Genomic DNA, 18850 nt, shown 5'->3' on the forward strand with positions numbered 1-18850 from the left:
CTCCAATTAGAATGATACGCCCGAGAAGAACTAATCCCACAGCCCCCTGGTATTTGGAAGAACTGAGGAGACAAAACCTTTCCTGTAAGCTTCTTGAGCGAATCTGGAGAAAAAATTATTTGGAAGAGGAGAAACAGAAATATAGACAAAGTCTATCTATCTACAAACAACTCTTATATGAAGCAAAGAAAAACTTCTACACAAAACAAATTAAGCTGGCAAACAACTCTACGAAAGAGATTTTTGAAACTGTCTCAAGTATGGCTTCCCCCACCATGACAAAAGTCGAAGCAAGTCAGAAACTTTGCGACAACATTGCTAAGTTCCTTCTGAACAAAGTAGAAGCTATCTTCTTAAACTTCAGTCATCCTAATTCTGAGGAAAGCAGGATGCGGTCAGAGGGAAGGCAACCAATTACTGATTCCCTGATGATTTTTAATAAATTCAAGGATTTGTCCACAACAGACACTGAAAAGCTTCTTCTCTCCGCCCGATCAGCTTCCCCCTATGATCCCTGCCCAGTCTCAATAATTAAACAGGCTCATGTGCCTGCGGCTTTAGTCCTCACTCCATTGTTTAATACAATGTTTGAAGTCGCACTCTTCCCTAGCCCCTGGAAATCGGCCTTGATATTGCTACTACTGAAAAAGCCCAACCTGGACCCAAAGGAGCCAAACAACTTCCAACCCATATCTCGCCTTCCGTTACCAGCAAAATTAGTCGAGAAAAATATGAATTTACAGCTCAGTTTGTTTCTAATTGGGACAAATGCTCTGGGCCCAACTCAGTTGGTCCATCATGAGGTTCTGATGGACCGTTTGGCTGAGTGGGGTATCCAGGGTAAAGCCCATGACCTTCTTAGATCTTTTCTGTCAGACAGATCTCAGACGGTGGCATTGGGTAATTTTAATTATAAACCCTTCTCACTGCAGTGTGGGTACCCCAGGGGTCCTCCCTTAGTCCCACTCTTTTTAATGTTTATGTTATTTCACTAGCTACCCTGATCAGATCATTTGGCTTCAGCTTGACTTCAAACGCTGACGATACGCAAATTGTGGTAGCTTTGCGGCCTGGCCAGACATTAGGAATTGAAGACAGGTTCCATGACTGCATGGCAGCAATTGGAAAATGGATGTCACAGAATTGCCTAACAATGAATCCGTAGAAGACTGAGATCATCTTGTTCTTGTTGACCCCTAGATGGTGGCCTAAAGACATGGGGTCACCTCCTGTTCCTGTAAGGAAAGTGAAGAACTTAGGAGTCATTATCGACGAGAAACTCAATTTTGGGGACCAAATCAATGCTGTGGCTTCTTCCATCCATTTTTTTATTAAAATAATTAAGAAAATACTACCCTTTCTGCCTATATCTTGTCAGCGAACAGTAGTCACAGCCCTCGTTCTGTCCAGACTCGACTACTGGAATAGCCTGTATTTAAATATTCAGGAACGCTTAGCAAATAAATTGCAGATGCTACAGAAAGCAGCCGCGAGGCTGTTTACAGGAACGCCCAAATACGCATCTATTTCTAAGGATTTTAAAAAACTTCACTGGCTGCCAGTCAAGAATCAAGTACTTTTTAAAACTCGGAGTACGGTGTTTAAGGCACTACACAGGATAGGACCTGATTTTCTAAAACAGAAAATGCAATGGTACACACACACAAGCCTGGAATGAGCTGCCCCCTTTTTGAGAAATGCCACAGACCTACTCACCTTCCGGAGAGGCCTTAAAACCTGTTTTTTACTCACTAATCCCAGATAGCCTGACCTGATCTCAGAGAATTAGTGGTTTAGCGCCAGGACACCTTTGGGTAATTGCCACGCTTTATAAATAATGATAACATAACATAACATACCTGAAAAGCCAGGAAAAAGGACACATTCACTTTCTGAATGGTAAGGTGATTTATAGAGACCCTAAGGTAAGGAGGGTAACTGTTGTTCACTTATGCCAGAAAAAGTCCTAGCTGGAAAAAAAGTCTGCTTGCCTAAATATTTTTCAGCTGGAAAGTGAACAAAATACACATTGTTTGACAAATACTCAAAGACATCGGTTGCACTGAATTTGGGGGTGATTGTTCAAGGTAAGAAGTGTCTACCAGTGAAAGTGTAGGTGTTCCCGCCTAAAGCCAAATGTTGTAAATCCAATATTCCTTTTTTGTATTGTATTGCTTTATTTGCAAAGCACAAGTTACTTAGCTTCGGTAACGATATATCTGTAAGAAACAGTAGTTAGTATTAGATTCCTTACCTTAGAATATCCCCAGGCGTCAGACTGGATCCGGAAACTTTTACGTAGCAGTACCCTTGCGTGTCGGTAGGCGTCGTCTGCAGCTCCGCGTCCGCCGTCGGCTTCGTTGGCGCCGGGATGACGTCGCCGGAGTACTTAGACGCCGCCCTCGCGCGCTGACGTCAGTTCTTATACACAGCTTTTCCGCGCCAGAAAACGCAAAGCCATGATAAAAACCAACCTTGGTGCCATAAAAACTAGGGCCCTGAAAGGGATGTTCTTAACCCTAGATATCGGTTCGCAGAACGGGGAGGATGGGTGGGGCGGTAAGGAATCTAATACTAACTACTGTTTCTTAAAGATATATCGTTACCGAAGGTAGGAAACTTGTGCATCTGAAAGAAACAGGTTAGTATTAGATTCCTTACCTTAGAATAGATACCCCAGCAATACCAACCCCGGTGGTGGGTGTGCGAACCAATGATCACACCAGAAAGTCCTGGAGAACGGAACGGCCGAAAAAGCCATCTCTCCGGACTTGGCTGTCCAGGCAGTAGTGTCTTGCGAACGTGTGCAGCGAGGCCCACGTAGCTGCCTGACAGATGTCCTGCAAGGGTACTCCCTGGCCCAGGGCAGTAGTAGCCGCCGTGGCCAGTGTGGAATGGGCACGAAGCCCCACAGGAGGCTCCTTTCGAGCCAAAGAGTAACAAGCCTTGATGCACAAGACGACCCATCGAGAAATGGTTCGTTTGTGCACCGCCCGTCCCTTCTAAGTGCCCACGTAACCAACAAAGAGTTGGTCATCCATCCGGAACTGGCGTGTAGGATACAAGTAAAATGAGAGCGCACGTTTTGGGTCCAGACGGTGGAGCCTCTCTTCCTCTTTCGAGGGATGCGGAGGCAGAAAGAAGGTGGGCAAGGTGATGGACTGCCCGATGTGGAAGGCTGTGACTACCTTGGGCAGGAAAGAGGGTCGCATCCGCAACACAACTTTGTCCGGATGGACTGAAAGGAAAGGAGGCTTAGAAGAACGGGCCTGGAGCTCACTCACTCTCCTGGCAAAGGTGATGGCAACCAGGAAAGCGGTCTTCAGAGTAAGGAGATGAAGAGGACAGTTATGAAGCGGCTCAAAGAGAGCGCACATCAGAAAAGTTAGAACGAGGTTCAAGTCCCACTGAGGCATCACGAAAGGAACTGGAGGAAACATATGAGTGATGCCCTTCAAAAACCTATTTACAACCGGGGACTTGAACAAAGAGGGCTGATCAGGTAGCCTTAAGAAGGCGGAAATGGCCGAGAGGTAGCCCTTCAGAGTGCCCAGAGCAGAGCCCTGCTGGGCAAGAGAAAGAAGAAAGGGGAGAACCTCTGAAAGAGGGGCAGAAAGGAGATCCACAGCCTTTGCTGTGCACCAAATTTGTTCCACCTGCAGGCGTATACCAATTTCGTGGAGGGACGCCTGGCTCCCAGAATGACATTACAGACTTCAGGAGGCAAGTCAAATGGCCTCAACTGCCGCCGCTCAATCTCCACGCATGTAAGTGGAGACTGGACAGGTTCAGGTGGAGGACTGTCCCCTGCTGCTGCGACAGAAGGTCCTCCTGAAGGGGCAGACGAATCGGGGGATCGACAGACATGCGGAGTAGCTCAAGATAACAGAACCTCCGTGCCCAGTCCGGAGCCACAAGGATGACTTGGGCCCGGTCGCGCCTGATCTTCTTCAGCACTCTGGGCAGAAGTGGTACAGGCCGAAAGGCGTACAACAGACCGCAGCTCCACTCGCTACGAAAGCGTCTCTGAGCGAGTGCCACCATGGAAATTCCAATGCGCTGAACTGATGACATTGCGCGTTCTCTTCTGTGGCGAATAGATCTAACCAAGGCTCTCCCCACTGCTGAAAGAGGCCTTGCGCCACGTCCGAGTTCAGACGCCATTCGTGATCCATCATGCACCGACGGCGGAGTTTGTCCGCCCTGGCGTTCAGGGAACCTGGCAGGTGTTGAACCACCAGGGTCACGCCCTGATGTTCCAGCCACTGCCAGAGGCGCAGAGCCTCCTGGCATAGGGTCCACGACCCCACCCCGCCCTGTTTGTTGCAGTACCACATGGCAGTGGTGTTGTCCGTGAACACCTGCACTAAACTCCCCTGGACAGAGGGGAGGAATGCCTTCAGTGCAAGTCGGATCGCCCGCAGCTCCAGAAGGTTGATATGGAGCTGGGACTCCGCAGAAGACCAGAGGCCTCAGATTTCCACCTCTCCCAAGTGGCCTCCCAAGTCGTGGAGGGACGCGTCCGTCACAACTACGTGCTCTGGTTGGGGTAGGGAGAGGGATCTGCCGCTGACCCAATCGCGGTCCGTGAGCCACCACTGCAACTGTCTTGCAGTGCCCTCCGAGATCAAGACATGGTCGGACAAGTTGCCCTGATGCTGGGCCCACGGAAACTTCAGGTCTCACTACAGAGCCCGCATCCGCCACCAGGCGTGATGCACCAGAAGGATGCAGGAGGCCATCAGCCCCAGAAGCCGCAGCATCAACCTGACTGCGACCAGGGATAAAGGCTGAAAGATCAGAATCAGAGCCGCCTGAATATCCCGAACCCGCTGTTCGGGAGGATAATCCCGAAACTGCGCCGAGTCTAGAACCGCTCCGATGAAGAGGAGCTTCTGAGAGGGATACAGGTGCGACTTCGGCACATTGATGGAGAACCCCAGCAGGTGCAGAAGGTTGGCCGTAGTCTGGAGGTGGCTGACGACTGTCTGGTGCGAGCCCGCCTTCAAAAACCAGTCATAGAGGTAGGGGAAGACTAAAACCCCTAACCTGCGCAGATGAGCTGCGACCACCGCCATCACTTTCGTGAACACCCGTGGGGCGCTGGTAAGGCCGAAGGGGGGCACGGTAAACTGAAAGTGCTCGTGGCCTACCGTGAACCGCAGGTAGCGCCGGTGGGCCGGCAGGACGGGGATGTGGAAATAAGCGTCCTGCAAGTCCAACGCTACCATCCTGGGTCCAGGGCAGCTAAGACCTGAGCCAGTGTCAGCATCTTGAACCTCTCCTTCCGAAGGAAGCCGTTGACATTCGGCAGGTCTAAGATAGGGCATAGGCCCCCTTTGCCCTTCTTGGGAACTATAAAGTAGTGGGAGTAACAACCACACCCTACTTCTGGCCCAGGAGTGCGCTTGATGGCCCCCTTGGCCAAGAGGGCCGTAACTTCCTCTCGCAGAAGATTCAAGTGATCCTCCGACACTCGGTGGTACTGCGGTGGCATGGCTGAAGGGGTTGCCTCGAAGGGGAGGGAGTAGCCCCTTCCGACAATTTGCAGCACCCACCTGTCCGATGTGATGTTCCGCCAGTGGAGGAGGTGATGGCAAACCCTGCCCCCCACTGGCATCTCATGGGCCTGAAACCTCAGACTAGGAGGGCTTTGAGGCAGATGCTGCGGGGGTGGATGTGGACTGGCCGCGCCGTTGTCCCCGGGCACCGCCACAGCGGTTACAATGTCCACCACTGCGCTGGATGTTAGTCTGCGGCCCGTGGCGGGCAGGACGTGTGTGGCCCCCCCTTCCTTGGCCACGAAAGGGGCGAAAGGCAGCAGATTGCTGGTGAGGGGCCGACAGGCCCAAGGACTTGCCCGTAGCTCTGGAGTCCTTAAAGCTCTCAAGCGCACTGTCTGGCTTGTTGCCAAAGAGGCGACGGCCATCGAACGGCATGTCCATAAGGATGTTTAGGATATCAGCTGAAAAGTTGGTGGACCTCAGCCAGGCGTGGCGGCGAATTGCCACTGTCGTTGCCATCGCTCTACCCAGCGAGTCTGTTGTATCCAGCCCACATCTGATGGAGTACCGTGCCGCACCTCGACCCTTTGCAAGGGCTTGGGCGAGTTTAGTCCGGGCCTCCTCCGGACATTGTGGCAGCACGTCCGTGACCGTGTCCCACAGAGAGTGGGTATAACGGCCCAAGAGGCACGCGGTGTTAACTGACCGCAACCCCAAACTCAGGGAGGAGAACATCTTTTTGCCATACTGTTCGTACCTCTTAGATTCCCGATCGGGGGGTGCCGTCGGGAATGCGGTCTGGGAGTTGGAGGCCTGGATGACCAGACTCTCGGGGTGGGGTGGGTGGACAGGAAGCAAGGGTCGCCCGGAGCCGGGCGGTGGTGTCTGGCCACATTCCTATCTACAGGGGGACCTGTAGTGGACCTGGACCAGGTGCCCAGAAGAAAGTCAGGCAAGGAATCATTAAACGGCAACAGAGGCTCCGAAGAGCTTGCTTGTGGTTTAAGGACCTCAGTGATGAGGTTAGTCCTCACGGCCACGACGGGGAGTTCAAGGGATAAGGCCTTGGCCGCCCGCGTCAACACCACATTATAGGCTGCCCCCTCCTCCGTAGCCACGGTAGGAGGGGAGACAAAACCAGTGTCTGGCACAGTGTCCAGGCCACTGGCCTCCCCTAGCTCACCTGCCCTGTCCTGATAAGACTGGCACTCATGTGCCAGAGGGTCCTCAGACCCCTCCCAATCCGCCTCGCCACCCATCTCCTGGTACTCAGGGTCAAATGATGGGGCTGGATCATAGAACAAAAAATGTCCCGTCGTCGGAACCGGACCGAGGGGGGGACTGGGGACTGTGTCGGCCCTGGTCCGCGCCGGGGTGACACCCTAGAAGCCAGCACCAGCGAGGTCGTAAGGTCGACCGGCGACGACCTGGATCCGGACCCGGATCCAGTGGGGCCCTGCGGCGCCGGGACCGAAGTCGCCGACGGCACCGGGGCCGAAGCACCCGACGGCGCCGGGGCCGAAGCACCCGGGCCGCTTGGGCTCCCAGTCGAGGCGCTGGGCCCGAAGGCGCCGCGGAACCAGACGGAGGAGTGAGCGACCTCATGGCCATGAGGAAGGCTTCAATCTCCTCCGGCGTCGCGTTCTGCCCAGGGACCGGCGGGTATGGAGCAGGCAGCGATGCCTGCGCTGTGTGGGCGGTGTCACCGGAACCACCGGCCGCGTTGCGCGAGCGTCGGGGGGAGTCCGAAGAGCGATGTCGCCTCTTCGACTTCTTGTGCCTCTTACCTGAGGACTTGGAGCTCGAGGAGTGGTGTCGATCCTCCGAGCCATGATGACTCCGGCCCCGTGACCGTTCCCTCGACCTCCTTCCGGACCAGGACCTCGAACGGTGCGACGCCGACTGCCGGAACTCGAGGCGCTTGTTGGACCGCTCCCGCCTAGCCTTCGACGTCAAGGCCCGGCAGTCGGGGCACGACTTGTCATCGTGGTCGGGCCCCAGGCAATGAAGACACCGGCGATGGGGGTCGGTAACCGACATCAGTCCGTTGCAGTCGACGCAGGGCTTAAACACGGGCATCCCTACCGGCACCATCGGAGTCGTTCGACTTCGAAAAATTATCAAACAGATCGAAAAGTTTAGTCAAAAAGTGACTAAAGGTACCACTGTACCTGGATCGGCGCTTGCTGGTGTGGAAAAAAATAGGAACTGACGTCAGCGCGCGAGGGCGGCGTCTAAGTACTCCGGCGACGTCATCCCGGCGCCAACTACGCCGACGACGGACGCGGAGCCGCAGACGATGCCTACCGACGCGCAAGGGTACTGCTATGCAAAAGTTTCCGGATCCAGTCTGACGCCTGGGGATATTCTAAGGTAAGGAATCTAATACTAACCTGTTTCTTTCAGATACACTAACAAATGCCAGGGGTCCAACTTCTAGGCAAAACAAGCAATGAAACAAATATATATCATATGGTAAATGAAGCCACAATTATAATACAAGGGATTGCAGCCGAGGTTTACATGGTAAACATAAAACACATGAAGTCTTAAGCACAAGTTGTAGAAGGGAATATATATTATCAAAAATAACAAAAGAGGGAGGATAGAGGTTACAAGAGAATAGAATCTACCTCCTGGGAATATATATTATACAGCATAACAAATGTGGAGGACCAGGGGAAACAGGAGGGTTATTTGAGAGGCTTAGATAAAGGGTTAGTGAAGTCATAATTTTGTTCAGGAATGTCAATGACTCGGGAGGTGTTTTTATATCTGCTTAAACATGTTGAAATATTACTTGGTCATTAATGAATAGATGAGGTACTAACATTTTAGTTTACATGTTACTATCATATTTTTTTTTTAAATCTTTTTATTGTTAACGTAGGTAAGAACCAATACAGTATATCCGACATAGTAAAAAGTTCTGCATCGTGTTGTACATGTTACTATCATTTATAAAAATTCTTAAACCATCTTGAAATAAATCAAATACACATACCCTTTCTCTACGTCTGTGCCTGGCCGATAAAGTTCTTTGTAATTGGGGTGTTGGTGAGGCATCACCACCCAAGTCAGAGTGTGGAACTGGCAAGCAATTTTCTTTCAAGTCATCAAGTACAATTTCTTCAGAACCCTTTAGCCTTGGAATGGCAAAGACTAGCATGTGACAGCCACCACAGGAAACCTATGTGAACAATAGAATGATCGGTTTATCAATTTACATTCACTTAAGAGAAGATACAAACATAGAAATAAATCATAAGAGAAATACTGTTCCGTAATGGTAAGGTTGGCAAAGTAAATGTGTTTAATAATGCTGGATTAACAAATAGAAGTAGTAATCCTGAACAACAGACAAAGAATCTAGCCTGAGGTCTTCCAGTTACGTACAGGAACTCACAAATTATCAGATACAATTTCATATAAGCATGTTGAAGCCATTCTCAATAAATGAGTATATTATCTTATTCCAAATAGAAGAGGTACAGCACAGGGGCGGCTCCTCCAAGTGGGCAGAGGAGTGTCGCCCCACTGCTTTCTCGCAGTGTGAGAAGCAGAAACCAAAAATGGTATTATGAATACCATTTTATATTTCTGCTTTTCGCACTGCAAGAAAGCAGAAGGCATGGTTCGGTTGGGGGTGAGTGGTACTACTCCAGGCAGGGGAGGAGTGTTTAGCCCACTGTTGTTGGCGCCGATTGTTTGGTCGGCCCCAGGGCCGACCAAACCAGCCATGCACACTCTGCATTTTCTCTATGTAGGCTGCATGCAGCCTACAAAGAGAAAATGGCCTCCCCATAAACGCCTGGGGGGTTGGCGTCCCAGCCAATCACAAATCTGCCATTGCAGCGTTGTGATTGGCTTAGGAGAGGAAAGCTGTCTGCTTCCTGTGTGGAGAGGAGAGGAGACACGAAGAGGGACTGGAGGCGAAGGTGATTACATTTTTTTTAATTAAATTGAACCTCCCCGCGCAACCCTCTCCCGGCGTGACATGTCCCCCCCCCCCACGACATATGCCGTCCTCGAACGGTACAGCATAGGTATTTTTGGGCAAATGCTTACTACATCCTCATCCCTCACATGTAAGGGAAAATGAGGCAATCACCCTAAGCCATGAAAACCATAATCCCAATTAATAATCACTAAACGTCTCCATCAACATTCAAATAAGAGGCTGTGAAGGAGAATGTGCTACAGAGACACGTTAATGGGTTAGAGGAATGTGGAAAATCAAAAAAGGTTTAAAGTGTGAGGAAGAATGAGGAATTGGATTTAGAAGGAAATGTCAACCATGTGGGTTTACAATGATGGTGACATATGGTGAGCTTAACAAAGGGCCATATGTTTCTTGGTAGATTGTTCCAACAGACAAACCTCCAATACTGCTGGCAAAAGAGTTAAAAAAAAATGCATGTCTGAGAAATAGACACTTTAATAACACATTTTAAAGAAGTTTGATATCTCTAATGTGGTAGTAATGCAGTGTATTCTTTGCGTTTCATATCTTTTTTTGATCCGCAATAAAAAAGTTAATTATTGTGCATTCATTTGACATGAAGCAAAATGCTTGTCATAAAAGTAATCCGTAAATGAATTAACACACAACCCATTTGAAACCAAATCTTGTTAAACTGCAATATTTTAGCTGTTACAATAATTTCTCCTTCTCACTGGCAATTAACTTCGGCATGTAACCTCACCAACCTTAAAAATCCACCAGTCCCAGCGCTTCCATTTCCACAGAAACGACGATGTAGCTATTGTAGTGTCACAAGAAAATAAATTATGGCAAAGTAAATAAGTCCTGCCTGGTGGCAAGTGCAAGTTGGTTAAATGGATACATTTTGTTACAGATTTCCGCAAATAGGCTCGAAAGGGTGTATGTCTCCAAAAGAGCCCAGTTCCTTCATGGTCCTGAAAAAAGCCAGTTGACCCTTAGGAGCACTTGTGAATCCAGCCGAAACATGTTGACCCATTTATATGTGGGAGATACATCTTTCTCCACTCACATTGCGGTATGTTTCTAACCCAGTCAAGGGGCCCAAGTAAATAAAAGTAGTATTAGGGGACCAGAAGACTATGTTAATATTATACAAAACTGGATCCCACTTAAAATAAACGAAAGCTCCCCTCCCCCCACCCATCTGTCAAAGGATAAGGATTGAGCATATCTGAGGATAATAGATGACCAGATGTGAACTTGAGAATGAAGCATGCCACCCAGTGATTTGTAGATGAGAGTTTGAAGTTAAAAAAAGGGATGCTTCCCCATTTGGAGTAAAAAAAACTAAAAATGGGAATCTTGACGTACTTTCGAGGTATGTCTCTTATTTGTCTGAATTTATGATTAGTCTCAGGAAGGCAAGATGACCCTCTCAAAAAACTTCCCACTCCCTCTTCTTTTGATATGATACTTATTTTGTTGCAAGCATACCCCCCCCACCAAAAACATAATGCCTACTAAAAGTGCAAGCCATATGCTTGCAAAACCAGTTTTCATTTTATAGAACAGTACCCAACAGGTAAGTGTACTTAGGACAATGCTACTAGAAAAGTATAATTAGAAAATGTATAAAAACCCTTTTTATTAGTTTTAGTGCACGTCACAGGAAAATATGATTTATATTTGTGCATAGAAAAGGTGCCTATTGGCTTGCAATTACTCTAACCTGAAGACATAGTTGAAAACTCACAATAAGGACCAAAATAAAAAAAGGCTAATAATAGAAAGAAAAGAGCATCGGTAATGTAAACTATTGTCCCACCAGCCCTGACAATAAAGGGCATTTTTTAGGTGAATGTGCATGTACACATGGGCATCAACTATGGCATCACTCTGATCTACTGCCTCATGTTGAATGCTGTGGCATGCACAGGCAAAATGAGAAAGACAGTCAACAGTCCAATTGACGTACGTTTAGCCAATGCCTCTCTCTCTATATCTATACATATACATTTTTATTCATGGTTTGCTTTTATTACATAAAGCCGACAAGACGAACAAGGTACTTACCTTCGGTAACGCTTTTTCTGGTAGATACAGTATCTGCCTGTGGATTCCTCACCTTGTGAATATCCCCCTTGCGTCAGCAACGTTCGGAATTTTTCTTCGTAGCACGCCGGCGTGGACAACGTCATAGGAGCACGGCATCACGCGCGACTCCGTCTGACGTCACCGACTCCTTATTAGACCCACGTTGGCGTGATGACGTCAGTTCCGCCCTTTTTTCCGTGCCTTCGAGGCACCCGGACGGACCAGCGATAGTAAATATACATATATACAGTGTACACAGTACATACAAATCAAAACCGCACACAAAGTGCATAGCAAAATAATCAAAATCAGAAAATATAAATACATAAAACCAGGTATAGCAGAGTGGACAACGGGGAGGCGGATGGGCATGTGAGGAATCCACAGGCAGATACTGTATCTACCAGAAAAAGCGTTACCGAAGGTAAGTAACTTGTTCTTCTGATAGATACATCTGCCGTGTGGATTCCTCACCTTGTGAATAGAGTCCCACAGCAGTTCCCACTCCCGGAGGAGGGTGTCCACCCTGCTATACCAGGAAATCTTGGAGAACAGAGCGCGCGAAGTGGCCGTCCCTCCTCACCTCAGTATCCAAGCAGTAGTGCTTCGCGAAAGTGTGGAGGGAGGCCCAAGTCGCGGCTCTGCAAATGTCCTCAACAGGTACAACTCTAGACAAAACAGATGGTGCAGACTTTGCTCTAGTTGAATGTGCTCTAATACCCTCAGAAGGGTCCTTACCCGCCAGGGAGTAGCAAATCTTGATGCACAGGATTATCCACCTGGAAAGTGTGCGCTTGTGCACCGCTCTGCCCTTCTTACAGCCAGCAAAACCCACGAAGAGTTGATCATCAACACGATAGTCTTTAGTTCTATCGAGATAGAAACTGAATGCTCTCTTTGGGTCCAAGCGATGAAGCCTCTCCTCCTCCTTGGAAGGGTGAGGGGGAGGATAAAAAGTAGGAAGGGTAATGGATTGTCCAAGATGGAAGGGAGTTACCACCTTAGGCAGAAAAGCAGCCCTGGTCCTGAGAACCATTCTTTCAGCATGAATGGACAATAATGGGGGCTTGGAACTAAGAGCCTGAAGCTCACTTACCCTCCTTGCCGAGGTAATTGCAACCAAGAAGACCGTTTTAAAAGAAAGAAGCCTCATGGGACACTTGTGCAAGGGTTCGAAATAAGAACCCATCAAATAGGTTATCACAAGATTCAAATCCCAATGAGGAACAACAAACGGAGAAGGAGGGAACTTATTAGTGAGACCCTTCAAAAATCTTAAAACCACTGGAGACATAAAAAGAGAGGGCTGATCCGGCAAACAGAGAAATGCCGATAAGGCTGAAAGGTACCCCTTGACCGTGGCAACAGCAAATCCTTGCTGCGCCAGAGAAAGAGCAAACTGCAAAATGTCAGACAAATGAGCCTTCAAAGGGTCAACATCTCTCTCCCTACACCAAGAAACAAATTTAGACCACCTATACGAATAGATGGACTTAGTGGAGTCACGCCTGGCAGAAAGAATGACGTCCACCACATCATGAGGGAGAGAAAAAGAATTCAAGTTGCCCCGTTCAATCTCCAGGCATGAAGGTGTAATGTCTGGAGGTGGGGGTGTAAAACCTGCCCCTCCATCTGAGAGAGGAGGTCTGCCCTGTGAGGGAGACAGAGCGGCGGGTGAGAGGAGAGGTGGAGAAGGTCTGTGTACCACACCCTTCTTGGTCAATCCGGGGGCGACCAATATGACTTGGGCCCGGTCCTGGCGAATCTTCCTCAGAACCCGAGGAATCAAAGGTATGGGAGGAAACGCGTAAAGGAGTTGACCTCTCCAACTCAACTGAAACGCGTCCCCCAAAGCTCCTTGCATCGGATACTGGAGACTGCAGAATGACGGACAGTGAGCATTCTCGCGAGTGGCAAACAGGTCCACCCGAGGAGTCCCCCACATCTGAAAGATGTCGCGAACTACCTCCGGGTGAAGCCTCCACTCGTGGTCGGCAGAGAACTGTCGACAGACTGTCTGCACGAACGTTCAGGACTCCGGCCAGATGATTTGCCATCAGACAAATCTGATGGTCCTGAACCCAGGACCAGAGACGCAGAGCCTCTCTGCAGAGACACTGGGACCCTACTCCTCCCTGCTTGTTGACATACCACATCGCGGTCGTGTTGTCCGTCAGGACCTGAACCCACTGACCGCGAAGGGAAGGGAGGAAGGCCTTGAGTGCTAAATGTATGGCCCGCAATTCCAGAAGGTTGATGTGAAGCAACCTTTCCTCTGGAGACCAAAGACCCTTGACCTCCAGGTCCCCCAGATGAGCACCCCACCCTAGAGTGGATGCATCCGTTATCACCGTGGCCACCGACGGAGGTAGTTGGAAAGGCTTTCCTTGAGACAGATTGCCTTCCACGCTCCACCAAGACAGATCCGCTGCAGTTTCTCTGGAGATCCTCACTGACTCCCTGAGATCTCCGTTGTGCTGATACCACTGCCTGCGGAGGAACCACTGGAGTGCCCTCATGTGCTAGCGTGCATGGTTGACCAACAGAATGCAAGAAGCCATCAAACCGAGTAGACGAAGGACCTTCAGGACCGGAACAACCGCTCCATTGTAGAATAAAGGAATCATTTCCTGTATGTCGCGAATCCTTTGGGGTGGAGGGAATGCACGACATACAGTAGTGTCCAGTACCGCACCTATGAACAGGTTGCGCTGGGAGGGTACCAGGTGAGACTTGGGTACATTTATCGAAAAACCCAACCTGTGCAACAAATGAGCTGTCTCTTGCAGATGATGGAGCACCTTCTCCGGCGACTCCGCTTTGAGCAGCCAGTCGTCCAGATACGGGAATACAGGTATCCCCGACCTCCTGAGATGAGCAGCCACCACTGCCATCACCTTGGTGAAAACTCGAGGCGCAGTAGTAAGTCCAAAAGGAAGGACCGCAAACTGGTAGTGTTGCGATCCCACCGTGAAACGGAGATACTTTCTGTGCGACTTCAGAATGGGGATGTGAAAATACGCATCCTGCAAGTCGATCGACACCATCTAGTCTGCTTCCATCCGCGCTTGAAGAACATGTGCAAGTGTGAGCATTTTCAACTTCTCTTGTTTGAGATAGAGGTTCAAAATCCTGAGGTCCAGGATAGGTCAAAGCCTGCCATCCTTCTAGGGGATCAGAAAATACCGGGAGTAGCACCCCTGACCCCTCTCCTGCTCCGGAACCACCTCTATCGCACCCTTTCTGAACAGTGCCAGGACTTCTTCCTGCAGGAGAAGCAGGTGGTCCTCCGAACAATAACCTTGGCAAGGAGGGTAATTGGGAAGGAACTCCTGGAAAGGAAGTGCATACCCATTTTCTACGAGATTGAGAACCTAAAGATCTGATGTAACCAATTCCCAATCCCGTAGAAAATGAGTAAGCCCACCCCCTACTGGACCCGCATGATCCAGAATGGTGGATCTAGGGCTGCTTTGCTGTTGTAGGTGGGGGGTGGGAATTAGAGGAGGAAGTTGAGGAGGAGGAAGCTTGGCGTCCACGAGCATGTCCCCTTTGTTTGCCTCTGTAAGATTTATACAAAGGTTTCTGCTGTTGCTCTTGTTATTGTTGGCCTTGCTTAAAGGAACGAAAAGTGGATCTACCAAACCCTCTAAATTTCTTAGTGGTAGAACCTCTAGCTTGAAGACTCAAAGATCTTGCTGTAGCTCGGCTATCTTTGAATCTCTCCAAAGCCACATCCGCCTTCTTCCCACATAGGCCTGTCCCATCAAAAGGTAAGTCTATTAAAGTGGATTGAACGTCCGCCGAAAAATCTGAAGATTTGAGCCATGCAGCCCTTCTAGTGGCAACAGTAGAACCCATAATTCTGGCAACAGAGTCTGCTGTATCCATGCCACTCTGAATGACTAAGCGGGCTGCAGCTTGAGTGTCGGAGACCACTTCATTAAAGTTTTTTCTATCATCCTCAGGAAGCTTAGATGACAGTTGCTTCACAGAGTCCATCAAAGCATGTACATATCTCCCTAATAGACAAGTAGCATTAGTAGATTTTAGAGCCATGCTACTTGATGAGAAAATCTTTTTAGCAGAGTGGTCCAATTTCTTAGAGTCCTTGTCTGCTGGTACCTGAGGAAATGAACCTGCTGATCTGTTAGAACAAGCGGCTTGTACCACCAAGCTCTCAGGAGAAGGATGAGAAGAGAGGAACTCGGGGTCACCAGGCGCCACTCTAACGTCTTGCCACAGATCTTGAAACCGCAGGAGCAGTCAAAGGTTTCTTCCAAATTTCCATTATTGGCTCACTTAAAGCCTCAGTAAATGGAAGTGTAGGCTCTATAATGGATGAGGGTGAATGTAAAACCTCTGTAAGAATATTAGGTTTGTATTCAACAGTAGGTAATGTCAGATTAAGTAAATCCGCAGCCTTTCTGATCACAGTGTAGTAAGGTGTTACATCCCTTGATGGTGCATCAGAAACTGATGTCAAACCCCATTCTGGAGAAAGTTCTAGTCCACTGGCACTATGAAGGTCTTCAAAACAGTCTCCTCGATCCAGAAGTTCACCTTCCTCCACTTCAGGATCTTCGAACTCCTTTTCCTCCAAGAGGCGTTGAGCTCTGCGCCTCGACCATTCTACACGAATCGAAGTCGATGGATCCGGTAACGACTCCGACGGAGTCGGATCCGACGTCGAGCGAGGAGCCGGAGCAGTAGGAGGACGAGACTAAAGAATCGGCGTGGTACCTCGATTAGACTCACGAGGTCGATCCGGAGTCGGCGAAGCCGTATGCGGAGTCGATGATCTCGGTGGAGCCGTACCGAGCCAAGGTGTAAAAGGCGTCGGCATAAACGGCATAAACGGCATATAGGGAGTCGGGGCGTAAGAATGAGGAATGCCCAAATTGAAAGACAATGGACCCACGGGACCAACTAGTGCACCAGTAGGATACATTGCTCTATTATAGACTCCAAACATCGCATTAAGAAAATGCGAGGGGTCTTGTCCTGGTCCCGGAAAGGGAGGATACGAACCAGCTGGTTGTTCTGAAGGAGGTTGTTTCGACATCGGTTCATCCTGGTTCACAGGGACTTCCGGAGTCAGAGACTGAGGAACTTCTTCTTCTACCTCATGATCCGAAGAATGGTGTGATTCCGGATCAGGCTCTTGTTCCGGCGTCGGGGAACCTCGAAGAGATTGCAAAGGAGAAGGAGATACAAAGTCCTTATGATGTCTTCGAGACTTTTTCTTTGAATCCGAAGAATCTTTACCAGAGTGATGTCTCGAGCTATGTTTTCTTCTCTTATGTTTCTTTTTCGAAGAGCCAGAAGCCGATTTGGATCCAGATCTTGACCTTTGACTGGACCTCGACTTCGCTCTGGATCTCGACCTCGAAGCCGACCTCGATCTCGACTTCGATCGCGATTTCTGTCTCGACTTCGAGCGTCTGGACATCGATCTCGAAGATCTATCAGCTTCCCTTCCTTTCACCTTCGCTAGAAGAAGTTTAGCTTCACGTTCACGTAGAGCCTTAGGGTTCATTTTGAAGCATGATCGACCGTTCTTAACGTCGTGGTCTGATCCAAGACACCATAAACAATCACCATGAGGATCGGTGATTGACATCATGCGAGCGCATGACCCACACTGTTTGAACCCTGTCTTCCTCGACAACATTTTCGACGAAGAAGGAACACTCAACAGATGAAACAGTAATATTAAACAGGAGAATATACTAAGTATCGCAGAAGATCCCAGAAACCGTTAGCGTCGACGACGCGGAAAAAAGGGAACTGACGTCATCACGCCGACGTGGGTCTAATAAGGAGTCGGTGACGTCAGACGGAGTCGCGTGCGATGCCGTGCTCCTATGACGACGTCCACGCCGGCGTGCTACGAAGAAAAATTCCGAACGTTGCTGACGCAAGGGGGATATTCACAAGGTGAGGAATCCACACGGCAGATGTATCTATCAGAAAGCCACAGCAGACCTACAACGTCTAAAAACCTGAACTTGAAAATTTGGACATTTGGTCTGGTACATTGCTTATAAGTTCAGAGCAGTTTTCTGAAATTTCAGTGGATTACAGAGGATCCACTAAATCTATGACAATCATAGATTTATTGAAATACCCCATTGAATAACATTTACATTATTGCCACTATGTAGAAAATTGTACATGCTTTATTATGACAGAAAGTGCTTGGATACATGTGACGTATTTTTGGCAAATGGGAAAATGTTTTAGAGAAACCCAATTACCTACCCACCCACCAAACACTGAGTGTTCTCCAACCATTGCCATCCTAGAAAGACACCGACCAATGGCAGCAAATCAGCATGCCTTTCCATAGTTGGAACATATGTGACTATCCACAAAGCTCCGAAAGGTTTTTTTCCCCACCTATTCTTGAGGTTTGCCATATCCAGGAACGCCCAGATCCTGGCCTCAAAAATATACTTGCCAATGTGTCAATTCTGCCTAACTGTTGTACTCCTATGTAGACCTCTCAAATATACATTTTCTCTAGCATTGTGTGTTTCATCATGAATGAAGCTGAAATGCAGATGAATTGTAAATAAACTGTAATTTGATAGCACTAAAGCAATGGTTGTTTGAACGTTTTGAGGGAAGCTAAGGTATGAGTAAACTCGGCGCAGGTGTCTTCAGGTAGAAACTTTGTATAGAAATTCGGTTTACTTGATTATAAGAGTGAGAATGGATTCCATTAATTTCTCATTTTTGCTGATCAGCATGATGTTTGCCAGAGTTCTTGTGGCCAGATGTTTAATGATGATAGTTGATCCATTTGTTGCATGCAATTATCTGTTTAAATTGAATTTTCTGAGAGCTCCACTATTCATTCAAAGGCATTGTCAAGTGTCACAGCAGTGAAGATGTGATGAATCTTCAACTTTCAAATGGTTTGCCTACTATCATCCGTAGTTGTTACGGTTAAAATGTAAGGAGAAAATCAGCTCAAGTGAAAGGGCCAAAGTAAACACTGAAAAGGAGGGTAACAATGATTAAATCTTGAGGACTCCAAGTTGTAGAGTTTAACGAAGATGGGAGGAGAGGTGGCTAGCAGCTCATGGAGCAGGACACTTTCTTCTGAGCTGTCTGAGACCATCTTAATACCTTTAAAATCTAACATTGAAAAAGCTCCATGACTCAAAGAACCAAGAGGCCTTGCCCTGGTGCATCCTTCCTCAAATACTCACCTTTGAAAAAACACCGGCATGCAAACTGACTCCATACCAATGAGCAACAGCACTGCAAATTGCTGATTCTGGGTATCGATCACAAT

General features: G+C 48.5%; 1 protein-coding gene across 3 annotated transcripts in view; it reads right to left on the minus strand.

The window, feature by feature from the left end:
• RPGR (retinitis pigmentosa GTPase regulator) overlaps nt 1-18850 on the minus strand; it is a 430193-nt gene that overhangs the window by 231910 nt on the left and 179433 nt on the right. For all 3 annotated transcript variants that reach the window (XM_078658267.1, XM_078658265.1, XM_078658264.1), the window contains exon 10: nt 8509-8694. In XM_078658267.1, the coding sequence (XP_078514393.1) occupies nt 8509-8694 (186 nt within the window). The remainder of the gene's footprint in view (nt 1-8508; nt 8695-18850) is intronic.

Source organism: Lissotriton helveticus, chromosome 8 (assembly GCF_964261635.1).
Source record: "Lissotriton helveticus chromosome 8, aLisHel1.1, whole genome shotgun sequence".
NCBI lineage: Eukaryota > Metazoa > Chordata > Amphibia > Caudata > Salamandridae > Lissotriton > Lissotriton helveticus.